The sequence below is a fragment of the Eutrigla gurnardus genome (assembly GCF_963514095.1).
Source record: "Eutrigla gurnardus genome assembly, chromosome: 17".
Classification (NCBI taxonomy): domain Eukaryota; kingdom Metazoa; phylum Chordata; class Actinopteri; order Perciformes; family Triglidae; genus Eutrigla; species Eutrigla gurnardus.
Window position 1 is genome coordinate 21,753,497 of NC_139928.1, and position 16,460 is coordinate 21,769,956.

At 44.5% G+C, this 16,460-nt stretch overlaps 2 protein-coding genes across 3 annotated transcripts in view; one reads left to right on the plus strand and one right to left on the minus strand.

Moving 5' to 3' along the window:
• The first annotated feature begins 269 nt into the window (after positions 1-269).
• On the plus strand, positions 270-8,351 carry mgat1b (alpha-1,3-mannosyl-glycoprotein 2-beta-N-acetylglucosaminyltransferase b). Of its 2 annotated transcripts, none has more exons than XM_084032455.1 (3): positions 270-772; positions 4,119-5,365; positions 6,590-8,351. In XM_084032455.1, the coding sequence occupies exons 2-3, from the start codon at positions 4,514-4,516 to the stop codon at positions 7,289-7,291; spliced, it is 1,554 nt and encodes a 517-aa protein (XP_083888581.1). In that variant the 5' UTR covers positions 270-772; positions 4,119-4,513; the 3' UTR covers positions 7,292-8,351. The 2 variants fall into 2 exon arrangements, with proteins under 2 accessions (XP_083888581.1, XP_083888582.1); XM_084032456.1 differs by lacking the exon at positions 270-772 and adding an exon at positions 1,276-1,402.
• The window catches only part of med10 (mediator complex subunit 10), a 54,539-nt gene continuing 38,861 nt past the window's right edge, over positions 783-16,460 (minus strand). Inside the window, exon 5 of the mRNA XM_084032460.1 lies at positions 783-794. The gene's annotated coding sequence lies outside the window, so the exon portion shown is untranslated. The remainder of the gene's footprint in view (positions 795-16,460) is intronic.

The following is a 16,460-nucleotide window of genomic DNA, read 5'->3' on the forward strand; positions in this document are numbered from 1 at the left end:
TGCAACCAGAGGAGTCTCCCCCTGGTGGCCAGTAGAGAAAAAGGCGCTTCAGCCGTGGGCTACACTTTTCAGACACGGAACCGCCTGGCGTTTTTCAAAATAAAAGTTCTTAAAATAAAGAAAAAAACTATTAAGCTAAGCTACAGTATGGGAAGTGAGGCTGAAGATGAATAATAATGTGGCGTGTTTGTCTTCCCTATGATTTAAAGATAGAAACACGGTTAGAAACTGGTCGAAATCGTTCTCGTTAATCCGGAAGTGTGGTTTTGTGTAGTCCGATGAAAATGCCGTCATCATCACACATCAGAAGAGGCTGCCTGTGTGTTGGAGACCCAGCGGAGAGCATACTACCAACTACAACCTGAAACCCAGGCGGAGGACAAACATGTCACTGTGGACACAGCAGCCGCCGGTGGCAACGGTGTAACATCTGATCCCAGAGCAGCCAGACACGGTAGCCTGCTAGCATTAGCGGCTAACGGGTACCGGTGTTGGATATATATACGGGAAAAAGAGCAACACCGGGGTGGTGGTGGGGGGGAGAGTAATGGGAACCGGAGGTGGAGGTGTAAGCAACGCAGAGATGTCCTGTGAATGTGACAGCGATGAACATATATAAGAGTCGCTCGGCTAGCAGCCGTTAGCTAGCGAGCTAGCTAGCTAGCCGGTCGGCGCTGCAGCAGCTCGGATGTGAGCTTTCATTTCCTCTCCGCGGTGCGAGACGAGTCGTGGCCCCCAGCTCTCCTCCGAGGGCAGCATGTGGAGAAGAGAGGTGAGTGAGACTTTCATTTCAATCCGGCTCATAAATACGGGGAAGAAAAACAACATTTACAGCTGTTTTTGTCGGCGTTAGCCAGCTAGCATGTTAGCATTCGCGTGCTTTAAGAAGCTCTTTTTTTCTTCTTCTAGAGAAACCACTGTAGGATGACAAGACACCAGATATTTCCCCCCACCCCTTTGCTGCATTTTGACAATGTTTTGACTTTGTTGATGTCAGCTAACTTGATAGCTTCTGATGCTAACAGCTGTCATCTTGACTCTGCAGCTGCACTGTTTTGCACTTGAATCAGTTTTGATTTAAAAAAAAAAAAAAAAAACAATGTAAAAGAGGCCTCATGTGAACAATTAGCAAGGATTGGTGCACCTCTATTAGATGTCTGCTGCCTCCCCCAGTGATCCTACCAGTCCACTCCACGTTGTGTGACGGAGGGAGGAGGGGTTTTTAGTTTTTTTTAAAGAGTATACAGGTTCAGCTGGTACAGTTTTGTTGGAAGAGCAACAGTTCCCTCCCTCTGCCCATCCTCCCTCCCCTGTCCAGTGTGTCCACAGTCTGCAAAGCTTAGTTTACTACCAGTTGAAAAGGGGAGACACAGGATGATCTTAAAGGCTGATCCCAGTTCAGGTAGTTAAACACTCTTTATTTCTCAGTTCACCTCCTTGTTTGGTGCTTCATGAGTTTCTGATTTAGTATCCTGACTGGTTTCTCCTCGTATTTTAACTTTTCTATATGTTGCACTGTTTCTTTACTGTTACTGTGTCTGTATGTGCTGCTTTGTGTGTGTTTTACTTTCAAGATGATCATCTGACTAATTTGATTCTTTGAAAAAGAGAAGTTAAAAATATGTACACTCATGACTCTCCCCTCCAGGGTTTTGTGTTTTTTGTTGTTGTTGCGGATAAAAATGCCTGATTTCATGGATTTTTAGAAATGAAATTGCTTCACTGAAGTGACCATTGCGAAACAAGTTAATGTTTTTGTTGTGTAATCAGGTTAATTTATTTAAAAAAAAGGTGATGTCTTGACCAGAAACACATTTTTTTGATATTGTGATACATTAGGAAGCTGTCTAGCTTTCTATCATAGAGATAAAACATGAATGACATTTTCTTGTCAACCTAAACACATTGGTCACTCGTTAAATGGCTCTTTAAAGTGCTCTCAGGTCTCTTATGTGTGTCAGTAGGTGGGACCGAGGAGGGAGGGTTCCCTGTAAGGCGATATGGGGATAGACAGGTCTGACGTGTGAACACCTTGCACAGCCAAAGATTCATTACTAATCAGAGCGTCTGTTCCTTCTGGTCAAACATCCATCCTTACAAGATTACTGCACGCCTATATTTATCGGCAGTAATTGGTTTAGGCTTCTTTTTTTTTTTTTTAAGCTGTCCTTCAGTGACCTTCAGTCACTCAGTGCATCGGCGTCCAACAGTCAAACAAACCATAAGTGTCACATACGCACTGTTGAGTGTTTGGACAGTTCTGTGTCAGCATTTCAACATCTGTACCGGAGCCTGTTTGTTCATGGGAAGTTGGACTTTGTACAGTCAAATCTGAGGTCAGACACAAAATGGAGGGTTTCGCTAGATTACATTCACACTTTCCTCTAGTGCTGCGATTCCTAACCAGCCAGTCGGCCATTACAAACACTGGTTGCAGATGTTTTCTTTTGGAACATCAGGACAGGAAGTTCAGGCTGAAGGTCCATAAAGAGTAACCGTCCTTCCTTCCAAAAGACAATGCTCCCGTTATCTTATCTCCTTTATGAGTTTTCCCCAATGAGGGGAGAGTGCAGTGGCCGAGAGGAGAAACTCCAACCAGCATATTTTCCATGGCGCTTGTTTTATAGAGAAATCATTAACATTTGCATGTTAATTTATATAAATCTGTTTCCCTGTGACTACTTGGTAAAACATTAATGATAATGAAGAATCATTAACAGTAATTGGTGAACATAGACAAACAGTCCCCTCACATGGAGCCTATTAAATGCATAATTCCAACCGCAATAGTGTGAGGTTTTTAAACTGTTGTTTCCACTGTTTAAAAATGCACCGTTTTAAACGATGCATTGCACCGAAATAATTTACCAAAGAAGCTAGAAGAAACCAAAAGACAGACGCTTAATATCAACACATAAGTCAAGCTGGAAGATGAAAATGTAAAAATAAAAACGTATTAACGGCACATGGTGTCGGTGGTGGTCCAGATAATCACGTCTGTTTCCTTTATTACCTTCATCCTCAGTCCAAACATGCACTGTGAAAAAACAGCAAATGCATAAACTAGCAACAAAAACGCCACAAACAAATCGAGTCCTACTGATGTATGAGAAATAGTTTCAGCACTAAATACCCTTTTATACTAAATACCTTTTAAATTCCACCATTGGTTTGCAGGTTGTTTTATAGTAATGATATAATTCATGTGACGGTTGTTGTGTTTCGGTGTTCCAGATGCCGTTTCTGGTGCTGGTCTACGACTTATAACAAAAGGGTGGAAGGTCGAGGCTTAAGTTCAAAGAGTCATTAGCTGCATCTCTCAGAACCTAATTTGGTCATCTGGATTGTGCATTTTGCATTAAAAAACGTATTTTCCGTCACTGCCCTGAGTCCTCTTTTCCAAGTACTTGACAGGCAGGAAAAGATACCATCAATCATGATCACTAACAATCTCTTGGATTGTTCTAAGGGGGTAAAAACAAACAAGCCAATCAAAAAATGGTATTCCCCTTTTGACGAGAATCCTCATGATCAGCACGTGACTCCTTTGGACGTTTGACATCTTTGTCCACACATTGCTGAGTAAGAGACTGTACGTTGTGGGCGGATGAGCAGGACATCCTGTTGGCCCCTCTGAACATGTCAGATAAAGTGTTTGTTCAGGGGAGGAAGCCTCCAAAAAACACATTTGTATGTTTTTTTCTGAAGAGGAATAACAATGCTGTACTGATAAAGTACATTTGGTGTCTTCAGTGGGAAAAATCATGTTGAATCTGCTCAAACCCGACGGCACCGTTAGCAGGAAAGAGCTGAAACATCCAAACAAAATTAAAGTCTTAACACCAAGTCAGTTAAACTTCAATCTGTCCATTTAGGAAGTCATTGTGAATGAATTTTGGTGCAAATGACACGACAACCTGCAGCCTGTTGCCAGGGCAACACTGTTGTGGAGGAAGCACACGTTTTCCTTCCTGTAGCCCTGCTGTGGTTTCATGCTATGGTTTCGGACTGATGAGTCTGACACGAGCCCATGAATCACCTAAAGATGCCTTTTGTTTAAAGTTCAAAATGTGCTGCTTTCATTCTGCTGATCGTTTGTTCTGCTGCTCTCCTTTCAGGGTGAATGCTGAAGGGTAATATCCAAGAAGCCACATTCCCTCAACCCACAGTGACCCTACTCCCCCCCCTCCCTTGAAAACAACAACTTCCATCTGCACTTTTTCGACCTCCCCTTGCTTGACTTTGAGTCTCTGATCCGCAATGGGATTTTAATGGAAATCATGCCTTCCAAACAAATTAATTTTAAACTGGACAGTTCTTCCCCTAACACGCTTCTGTCCAAAACGACAGGATGACTATTGAATTTAAAAACATGATAATGTGATTGGATATCGTCTTCCTGCCCATCTGAGATCGCCACCTCAGACTGTAGGATTCTCACTCCGGTTCCATCACTTGTTCCCAACCTGCAACCTTTTCCACGACCCCATCCCTTCCCTCCCGTCATTGGGCCATGGTTCGCAAGAAAGGTTCTCTTATACTATGTGGTGCTTTCCTGTTTGTCGCCTGGAATGCTTTGCTTCTACTGTACCTTTGGGGTCGTCCTCCCATCGGCCGCCTCGGAGAAGGCGGTGGAGCCGAACCAGGCGGAAAGGAGGAGTGGGCCGGGCGAGCGGGCCGGGTCAACCTGGCCGGGGAGGTCATCCGGCTGGCGGAGGAGGTGGAAGTTCAGCTTGAGACCCAGAAAAAGCTCCTGAAGCAGATTGAAAGTCACAGAGCCGTGTGGGCTCGGCAGAAGGACGTCGGGAAAAGAGAAACGGAGGACGAGAAAGAAGTTAAACAAGAGGTTGTCAAACAAGAGGTTGTCCAACAGACGTTGAAGGTGGAGGCTGACGACCAAACTGGAGGGAAAATTACCCAGAAGCCTGTTCATACAGAACCTCCAGAGTCTAAACCTGACCAGCGTCAGACCGTCGTCATCAAGGAAGAGACCGGCAAGGTCAATGAACCGACCACTTCCGTTTCCCGCCCAGAAGTCGTCATTCCCGTTCTCGTCATCGCCTGCGACAGAGTGACGGTGAAACGGAGCCTGGACAGGCTGATCCAGTACCGCCCCTCTCCAGAACTACATCCCATCATCGTCAGCCAGGACTGCGGCCACGCCGAGACGGCCCGCGTGATCGGCTCATATGGCGATCAAGTGACGCACATACGTCAGCCGGACTTGGGGGACATCAGAGTCCGACCGGAGCACAGGAAGTTCCAGGGCTACTACAAGATATCCCGACATTACCACTGGGCCCTGAACCAGGTGTTCAACACGTTCTCCCAGTCCACCGTGGTCATCGTGGAGGACGACCTGGAGGTGAGTGACCTCGGCACACATGGATTGCTTGCTTTCTGTTGTTTGATTGGATGTTTTAGTCCCATCCCTTCCGTTGGACCATCATGGGACCTTATTGGCATGAATGACTCTTTTGATGTTCGTCAATTTAAAAGATAGTCAAGTCAAGAAATTCTCATTTTGTTGTGAGACTTTACAAAAGCGTGGTAAGTGATGCCAAAACTCTGGACTTAAATTTAACTTTTGAATCCTAATCCATATTTCTTCACCCAAGTATCAGAAAGCAAGCACATACCAGTATTTCCCAAAATGTTGAGCTATTCCTTTAATTTATAAACATACTGACGATATGTGTTCATCAGTTTATTCCGTTATGCATCGCAGCTGTAAGATCTTTTACATTGAATAAAATAATCCAACTAGACCTCGTGCTTTCATGGACTGCACCAAATGGAAATATCGCTGCTATCACCAGCGTACTTGTGCACATAATATCCACACAGAACCCTATTTGTTAACTTTGGGATCTCCGGCAGAATTGAGCCAACGCAGTAAAAGACATGGGTTTAACAGTTCCTGTAATTACGTACTCCCCGGTAGGTCTGGCAGGTTTTGAAGAGGTTTGGTTGGCTTTCCATAGTCAGAGTGTAATTACATGTGGCTGCTTCCATTCCAATGTGGGTTAATGATGACTGGAGCTGGTCCCTGGAGGAACAAGCCCCAGCAGCTTATTCAGACTCTGTGATAACCAGTAGACATTCAGTGCATTGACTTGCATTCTCTCTACTGGCCATCAGGGGGCGACTCCTCAAAAACAAGTCTTTTTTATTGTCTTAGTAAACATGAGTTTATGGTTTTAATCTCTAGTTTCAAGTCTTCTTCAATACAGCATGATGTTCATTTAATAAAGTATGATCCCATTTAGAGTCAAATAGATTATAAACGAGGGTATGCTTTAGGGGCAGGGTATGATTTAGGGGCGGGGCTACCTTGTGATTGACATGTACCTGACTCCAGATCAGCTAGTAGCAAAATTTAATGTCAATATGCGGGTTTGTACCAGTAGAGGGCAGTCAATCTGTACATTTATAACACAATATGTAGAATTCAAATGCACAACAAAACCACTAAATAGTGGTGTTTTATTTACTCTTTAAAGGTTTTTAAAGACGTGTTTTTGCTGTTGTACAGGTTCCTGTATCTCTGAAGCAGCAGCTCATTACCTGTGCATCTGTGTGTTTTAAGGTGGCCCCGGACTTCTTTGAGTATTTCCGAGCCCTATACCCGATCCTGCGAGCCGACCCCAGCCTGTGGTGCGTTTCGGCGTGGAACGATAACGGCCGGGACGCCTTGGTGGACCCGTCCAAAGCCGAGCTCCTCTTCAGAACAGACTTCTTCCCCGGTCTGGGCTGGATGCTGCTGAAGGAAATGTGGGACGAACTCGAACCCAAGTGGCCCTCGGCCTTCTGGGACGACTGGATGCGTCAGCCGGAGCAGCGCAAGGACCGCTCCTGCATCCGGCCCGAAATCTCCCGAACTATCACCTTCGGCCGTAAAGGCGTCAGTTTAGGTCAGTTCTTTGACCAGTATCTCCGCTACATTAAGCTTAACACTGAATTTGTGCCTTTTACTAAACAGGATTTGTCTTATTTGCTGAAAGAGAAGTACGACGAGACGTTTATAAAAGAGATTTACGGCGCCCCGCTGGTGAAGATTGAGGACCTGCAGCAAGGGGGCAACTTGAGAGGCCCCGGACCGTACAGGGTTCAGTACTCGAGCCGGGACAGTTTTAAAGTCTTTGCTCGAAATCTGGGCGTGATGGACGACTTGAAATCTGGAGTTCCTCGTACGGGTTACAGGGGCGTGGTCAACTTCCTGTACCGGGGTCGGAGGGTGTTCTTGGCTCCGCCGGAGGGCTGGCGGCTGTATGACGTCAGCTGGAGCTGAGAGACCCATCGGAGACTGGACAATGTGAATGGTGTTGAAGAGGAACGCCCCTCTCAGACCAAAGAGTATCAGCGACGCAGTGGTTTTCATGAAGGAAGTAATTGTGCTGGGAGATCCGCCGTTGACCCCAGCCTGTTTTTTTTTAATGTTGTTTTTTAAAAAAGGGTGCTCATTCAGGATCAGCAAGTTCAACAGCCACAAACACACATTTCACAAAGAGTTCAAAGCTTTGGGACAAGACGATTCCACCGTGTAAAACATCGTTTCGGCAACGTGCCTTGCTTTCTGCGCCCATATGTGTTTTTATTTATTGGCCAAATGTAGACTTTAACATAACGTTGGGCTATAAGTGGGAGTTTGGTAGCAGGAGGGAATAGTTTCAGTGTTTGGGTGATGATACACTGGAGGATCTCATCGTCTCACGTTGAGTGTTTGAAAAGCCCATAAACTAACCAGAAGCAGAGATTTGCCATGAAGTCACAGCCATGATGGTTGACATTAAAAAGATGAATGACTTTTTATTTAACGTTGGTTTTACCAGGATATTTCCGTGGAGAGTTTATGACCAATAGGTGGCAGTATTCAGATTTATAACAACAAGCAGATTATACACAGAGAATTAAATGCAGAAGAAGAGTTTCCAGGTTACAGTAGACCTGATCCAGGACCAACAAACACCGGATCACTGTCTCTGAGGGTCTGACACATTAAAGCTGGAGACCTACTATATAGTCCTCTACGTAGTCCTCTATCTAGTCCTCTAGATAGTCCTCTATAGAGGACTTAAGAGTCATTTTAATGTTTTGTTTAACAACTGAGATTATTGGATCCAGGAGAAAACAAACTCCCCTGGAAACTGCAGTTTATTTGTATGGAAACATAGTTTTCAGGAGACGGAGTGGAAACAAACATACAAGTAGGTGAAGACGGTTTCTCAGCAGGACCACGGCATTGTGGGTAGGGAGTCCTGAATCTCTAGACCACAACCAAGTTCTGTGGGAAGGGTGAGGACAGAATGGGATGAAGGAGATGAAGTTGTCGTTGCCAGAAAGTAAGTGTGGGTTTTTTGTTTTAAATGATAGGATCTGCTGTCCTGAGATCAGATTATGAAGATGGCCTTGAAAGTAATGTGACGAGTCTTTTTTTTGTTTTTTTATGTTTCTAAAACTCCCATCAATGTGATGGTTGAAGAATCAGCGTTTGTCCACGTGGTCTCCCGGCGGGTGAAGTCGCTGCGTAGAAGAAGTTAATATGAAGGATGAACTCGTAACGATGAAATGATTTAACTGTCTTGAACGTGAAGTTCAAATGAGATGTAAAAACCTGACATTTTTAACTGATCATCATGTTGATAAATTGTAATTACGTGACGTTCAAACCGCCGCGGTTTGGTCAGCTTAGGTTTGTTAAAAAACCACCGATTGTTTTGACAGTTTTACTTGTTTGTGCGACCAGCAGGCCGTGGGGGGGGGGAAGGATTATCGCTGTACTGTAATGAGCTTCTGGGAGATTATCACTGAGATGGATGATGGCTTCCCATGTCTGTATGGTCATGTGTAAAACCACTGCCGGATGTGTTTATAACTTTAATACAGCATAAATAAAATGAACTATTTTGATATTTGCCCACACGCTGGAAGAGTTTCATTGACACGTTTTTACAGCACCTTCGGGAGAACAAACACTTTAACACCACCAGAGGGCAGAAATCCAGAAATAACAGAAAAACGTTAATTATAGCAGCAGCGGATCATCAGGATGTCTGGTCTGGAAAACGATGTTTACACAGCACAGCTCTGGACTACACTGATTACTTGGCCTTAGTGACCTCTTCACCACAAGTGTCTCACCAGCTCCCCCTACTGGCCAAATGATGACACTCCAGAGACATCATCCCAGTCATTATTAGGGAGGCAGTGCTAAGCACAGCCACCTACTGTTTGCAGAGACAAACAGTAGGTGGCTGTGCGAAGCACAGCCACCTATTGTTATCCTGCGCGTTTTTTTCTTATTATTATTCTTCCTACGGCTTTTTTTGATTCCCTAAAACTGCCAAACAAAAACGAGCACCTACGCGAATGTAACATCAAAACGTGCGCCTTGATCGCGATCGGTGTGCTACTTCAAAAATGTCCAGAATATTAATTTTTCGCGACGTAAGTCGCGAAAAACCACCGAAATTTCCCCATTGAAATGAATGGGATTAGTAAAAAATGAGCGAAAAAAAAAAGCAGAAATTGTAGCTTTTCAAACGCCTGCTGCTCAGTCATACTTTCACCTAGAAACTCCATTTAAACTCTAAAACGTAGACACAAGTCTTGTGTGCTGGTGTGCCAATCCGCGTTTCAATAGCTCATATAGTTTTTGATCAATCACTGTTCAATGACCATGATCGTTTTGGGAGAAATCGTGAGATTTCAATGGGTGTGTATTGCGCGGAACCTTCTGGGCTAGAGTGCGTGACATCATCAGTTAGAGTGTGGGGGCTTCTCAGTAGATTTTTCTTTCCAAACTCCTCCCGGCCACAGTCTTCACTCTACAGACGTGATATTTTCCAATTTTGTAGACAAACTTGTCATGTCTCTCACAATGTGCTCAAAAAGTCTGTGCGATTTACAGAATTTGAACTAGCAACCTCTAAGCGCGGCCAAGTCAGGTTTTCTCGTCATCCGCTCTAATGTTAATTTAGAAGCAGATTTTCAAAGAAACCTGATCTGAACAGCATTTCTAACTCGCCCTAGCGTCCACATTTCTGACACTAGGAAAAAATAAAAGTCATCAGTGTCTTCAGCCGAGTCTTGTGGCGCTAACGGTGCGAACATTTTGGCGATAGGAGTTTCGGTGTGAGCGTGGCATGCTTTTGTTCGGACCCATGCGCAGAGGGGGAATTGAGCGATAGAGAGAAGCAGAGAGACGCTCCAAAGCAGTCATACACACGCAGCAAGGGCCGTTGCCATGGTGACAGCACTGTGTGGCACTGATCTTTATAACTGACAGCAGGTGTGCTCTGATTGGAGGACAGGAATGTACTAAAACTACATTAGTAGTGGGATATGTAGTTTTTTTAGGCAAACCTCTTCAGCTCAGCCATACTTTCACCTAGAAACTCCATTTAAACTTTAAAATGGAGTACTCGGTAGTACTTGAGTGACAGCTGAGTTCAGTGACCTGTACCTAGTAGTTCTCAGTACTTGAGTCTCAGTAGTACTCGCTAGTACTCGGTAGTACTCGGTAGTGCTCGGTAGTACTTGAGTGACAGCTGAGTTCAGTGACATGTATTGGCTAACAGTTGAGTGCGAAGCACTCAACTGTTTTACAATACATTGTACCTAGTAGTTCTCAGTACTTGAGTCTCAGTAGTACTCGGTAGTACTCGGTAGTACTTGAGTGACAGCTGAGTTCAGTGACATGTACTGGGAAACAGTTGAGTGCGAAGCACTCAACTGTTTGACAATACATTGTACCTAGTAGTTCTCAGTACTTGAGACTCAGTAGTACTCGGTAGTACTTGGTAGTACTCGGTAGTACTTGAGTGACAGCTGAGTTCAGTGACATGTACTGGGAAACAGTTGAGTGCGAAGCACTCAACTGTTTGACAATACATTGTACCTAGTAGTTCTCAGTACTTGAGACTCAGTAGTACTCGGAAGTACTCGGTAGTACTCGGTAGTACTTGAGTGGCAGCTGAGTTCAGTGACATGTACTGGGAAGCACTCAACTGTTTGCAAGTACATAGTACCTACTAGTTCTCAGTACTTGAGTCTCAGTAGTACTCGGTGGTACTTGGTAGTACTCGGTAGTACTTGAGTGACAGCTGAGTTCAGTGACATGTACTGGGAAACAGTTGAGTGCAAAGCACTCAACTGTTTGACAATACATTGTACCTAGTAGTTCTCAGTACTTGAGACTCAGTAGTACTCGGTAGTACTTGGTAGTACTCGGTAGTACTCGCTAGTACTCGGTAGTACTTGAGTGACAGCTGAGTTCAGGGCATATTTTCACCTAGAAACTCCATTTAAACTTTAAAATGGAGACACGAGTGGTGTGCTCTGATTGGTGGACAGGAATGTACTAAGAACTACATTTAGTAGTGGGAAATGTAGTTTTTTTAGTCAAACGTCTTCTTCTCGTCCATACTTTCACCTAGAAACTCCATTTAAACTTTAAAATGGAGACACGAGTGGTGTGCTCTGATTGGTGGACAGGAATGTACTAAAAACTACATTTAGTAGTGGGAAATGTAGTTTTTTTAGTCAAACGTCGTCTGCTCGGGCATACTTTCACCTAGAAACTCCATTGAAACTTTAAAATGGAGACACGAGTGATGTGCTCTGATTGGTGGACAGGAAGGTACTGAAAACTACATTTAGTAGTGGGAAATGTAGTTTTTTTAGTCAAACGTCGTCTGCTCGGGCATACTTTCACCTAGAAACTCCGTTTAAACTTTAAACTTTTACAGACACACCCCCGGGCGGCGGCCCACTGCCTCCCTCTCAAAATTTCCCGGCGGGGGAATTTTCTAGTTAATAATAGAGCACATAAATGTATTTTCATGAGGGCCCAATAACTCTAAATGTTAGCTCCCTCTCTATTAAGACTGTTATCTATTTGTTATAAACAACTTAATTTTATTTTGCTTAATGGAAAGCTGAAGAAACAAGAACATCGTGGACTGGAGCGATGTGGCTAAGTGGTTAAAAAAAAATCTTAAATCTTTTCTTCCTGTTAAAAATGTCACCAGATTTGAGGCTCACATGTTTCTTATTAGAACATTATTATTATTAGTTGTTTTAATCTTGTATGCAGTTTTTTATCTGACTTCTCCCAATGTAGTTTAATTCAATATCTAATTAAATATTGAATATATGATCAAACAATCTGGAAAAGTCAATTATAAAACAAGGGGATCATGATCTTAAATTAATTATACTTTCATAACTGCAGAAGGTTTGGACTAAATAGGAAGTTGTCTGGTCTACAGGTGGATCCCTTTGGGAAGATCTCAGGTGATCAGGAGCTGCACCTGTGATGATCTCCTTCAGCTGCAACCAATCAGTCAGAGAGGTTATATAAGGGAGCTGCAGATCCCAGATCAGTGTGTGTGTGTCCGGAGGGTCAACACCTTCAGTTGGCTCTCTGGGTGTGTGAGTGTGTGTTTTTATTTCTGCTAGTTGACCCGTTTTAGTGTTATTGTGCAGTATTTTGTTAGTTTCCCAACATGTGACCCCCGTCCTCCAGGCTTTTATTTCTGGAAACGTAACAATGGGGGTGTTACATGCTCCCTGTCTGCTGGCCAGGATGTGTCAACATGGCTGGTGATTGGCTTGGCAGCCAGGTGATAGCAGTCTGGCTGATTGGCTGATTGAGAAGAGTCAATAAGAGGGGGTAGGGCACTAGGCTCTGGTCTCTCTCTCTCACCTGCTCTCTGCATGCCACTGGACCAGCAGTGCTGTCAGTCAGCCGGGAGGCTGGCTGGGGTATTATGTCTTTGATTTATGTTATTCTGAGGGGTGCGGTAGTTCAGTTCTCGTGGCTTTATTTCAGTAAGGATTAGTTGTTTTGGTGGGTTAGGGTAGAGGGTAAACCCCAGGTCCGACGGCCCTGGTGGGTTGGTCTGGGAGTCTGCTCTTCTTATGCTTATTTTGGCCGACCCATCAGTTTGTTTGCTTCGTTTGATGATTAAGTTGATAAAATTCACCTTCCTTTGAACCATAACTTGTTGTTTTGTCTTATGTTAGACCTCTCTTACAGGGGGTCGTAACATAAATTGGGGGCTCGTCCAAACAAAAGGTGGATACTTGGCTTAGTGGCAGTAAACCTTGGACTTGTTTGTTTGGTTCCTTTGTTGTGGTGGTTGTTACAAGGCAGTGTTTTCGCATTGAGGTTGTAGTATGTTGCTGTGTGAGCAGCAGGTTGTGCAGTCAGTTTCTGCTATCTTTGATGATGGAGTTTGTGTTAGATGAGTTTGTTGAAGCTCCTACGCTTGAAGTATTTGATCTATGTACAAAAGATAACCTGCTATTAATTGCTGACCATTATGAGGTATCTGTGACAAAACAATCCAGGAAGCTTAATATAAAGGCAGAGGTGTATGCTGTCTTAGTTGATCAGGGTCTCTTGCCACATGTTGAGAGTACCCCTAAGAATCCTGAGCAGTCGGGTCAATCTGTGGATGATGTGGTCAGGCTTAAAGAGTTGGAGGTGGAGCTGCAGCGACTGTCCTTAAAGGAGAAAGAGCTTCAGCTGCATAATGAACTGGAGACTAAAAAGCTTGAGTTTCGCATGCGTGAGTTAGAGCTTGGTGTGGCATCTCAAGCTGCCAAAAAGTCCACAGATTTTGACCTAAGCAAAAACATCCGCTTAGTTCCTCCCTTTAATGAGAAGGAAGTCGACCAATATTTTGTCTTGTTTGAACGGGTGGCTTCTACGCTGAATTGGCCCAGAAAGTGGACCCTGTTGTTACAGAGTGTGTTGACCGGTAAAGCGCAGAAAGTGTACTCGTTACTTCCGGCGGATGACTGTCAAGATTTTGACAAAGTGAAAGCTTCGGTTCTTAAGGCGTATGAACTGGTACCGGAAGCCTATCGCCAGAAGTTCCGTCAATTGAGGAAGCCCGAAAACCAGACATATATGGAATTCGCTCGTGAGAAGGAGACCTTGTTTGATCGCTGGTGCACGGCTACTGGGGCAGCACATTTTGAGCAGTTAAAACAGTTAGTGCTGATGGAAGAGTTTAAAAACTGTCTGCTGCTGATGCATCAGAAATCCTAAAATCAGTGAGAAATGATCTGATATAACCAGCCGGAGAGTGATGGGTTTAGTGGAAAGGTGGTCCAACCCTGAATCCTACTAAGTCAACATTTGAGAAAGTTTCTCATTATTTTGAGTCAGAATATTGACTTTTGAAAATGTGAGTAGAAAGTACAGATATTTATTCAAATTTAGGGAGTAAAAGTAAAAAGTTAGAGTTACTTACTGATGTTGTGGTTTTACCTGCATGGATGGGAGTTCAGTTCAGAGGGTTCATGAGGGCGAAGCTGCCATGAATCATACTTATAATATAATATAATATTAAGATGTGCAACCTGCTGCATGTGACCACCAGGGGGCAGTCATGTCACACCCAGTCAGTTTCAAGAGAAAGAACACTTAGAGGGATTCTTTTAATAGATGGAAAAGTGATCCTAATTAAGGACGTTGAACTCTGACCCCTGAAAGCAGAGACATCCAACACCGGTGTCATGAGCTCCAAACCAACACGGACTAAAACATGTTATATGATCGGGGGGGGGGGGGGGGGGACGCACATATGTAGGCGTTTGACTTGTGATTGGAGGCCTCGAGGCCAGCGGCATTGTGGGAGTTCTGAGGGAGAGAGAAGGGGTGAGACAGAGTGATGAGGTGACAAGTTGTCCTCGCATGGTGATGCGTGTCTACGCCGTGCATCCATCGCCATGGCGACTCCAACACAGACCTGATAAAAATGCAACAGGGCATCTACCTCCCCTCCCCCCCTTCTTATCTATTTTCACGCTTTACTCTCCAAACACGCATTCGTCCTTCCTCCTCCCTCATCAGCCCTCTCTCTGTCTCTGTCTCTCTCTCTCTCTCTCTCTCTCTCTCTCTCTGTCTCTGTCTCTCTCTCTCTCTCTCTCTCTCTCTCTCTCTGTCTCTGTCTCTCTCCCTCTCTCTCCCATGTTTCCCTCCTCCAGAGGAGACGCGACCCCGAGGCCTTCATGAATGATCTCATTGCTGCTATGCAAACAACATCATGTTCAAAGAGTCTACCTCAGTGTGTGTGTGTGTGTGTGTGTGTGTGTGTGTGTGTGTGTGTGTGCATAATGGAGTGACAAATTGGCCATTTTGTTCTAATAATAACATATAGCAATGATTTTCCACGCCCGTCTGATTGATTACCATGCCAACATCGGCCTGGCAGAACTACTACTTGCCTCGGCTGATAATCACACGCTTTTTCTTATTTTAACCACACGTCCTAAAAAAGTGATGCGTTTAAAGAAGACGTTGCCTTTTAATCCTGAAAGTGTTTACTTGATCTCCACATGAACTTCATTCAGCAGGAAGCTCTCGCTGGGTGAAAACTTCACCATCACAACCCCCAATCAGTGATGTCACAGCAGGGGGGGGGCTTATTGGCTGCCAAAGTCAAAACACCTGCTGTGACCTCACTGATTGGAGACACGAAGTTTAAATCCACAGAAAGTAGAGCAGCGGCTCTTTTTATGTTCAAAAAAGGTGCAAAATGTGTAAAAAACGTGGTTAGAAGCTGCAGTGACTCATCATCACCTCCTAGAGGTGCAAAGTGCTATTACAGGGTGGGGCGGTCTAGCTGGTTAGCATGCTCATTTCTGCAGATATCTCTATGTCTCTATGTCTGTCTCTGCATTTTAGAGTCTTTGGACTCATTGTTTTGGTAGCTGATGGCCGAGATATATTTTTCTTAGAAGTTAGTGAAAAAAAACGAAACAGATGTTTGCTTAATTTTTTTTTTACTGAAAAAATAAAGTCTGTATTCAGAAAAGTCCTGTTTTTTTCTGTGGAATATTGCGGTCGGTACTTCCATCTCCAGAGAATTGAGTTTCGGACTCATTAATGGTGTTCAGTCCTGTTAGATGCTCGTTATGTGGCGGGTTAACGGGATCGCCCACCGATCCGTGGAGGAAGGGACTCGACTGACTTTATTTAAGTGATTGAGGAAGTTTTTTTAGCCGGCTCGCTCCGGTTCACAGCGAGCTAATGTTCCCACGCCGCGGTGGGCGGGAAGAGGGCACGCCGGATGGGTGCACCTCTAATGGGACGCCCCCCCCCTCCTGGCTTTGCCTCGGGATTGGCTAGCGAGTCTCTCGTGCCCTTCACGATCACGGGAATAAATTGCCTTTGCGACTGAACTGTAGCGTTCATTAAGAGCTCGCCGCCGGGAAAGTCACCGAGGTTGGCGGGAGAGAACCGAGGCTCCTGTTTGAAACGCTATTACTGTTTTACTTCCTCGATGGTCAGCCACCTCCACCTCCACCTCCACCTTTCTCTCCTCCTGTTCATTTTCCATCACCTTCACTTTAAGTCTTCTTCTTCTCCCTCCCACATCCACTCCCCTCCTTTGGTTTCTCTTCCTAGACAGACCAGAGAGAGAGAGAGAGAGGGAGAGAGA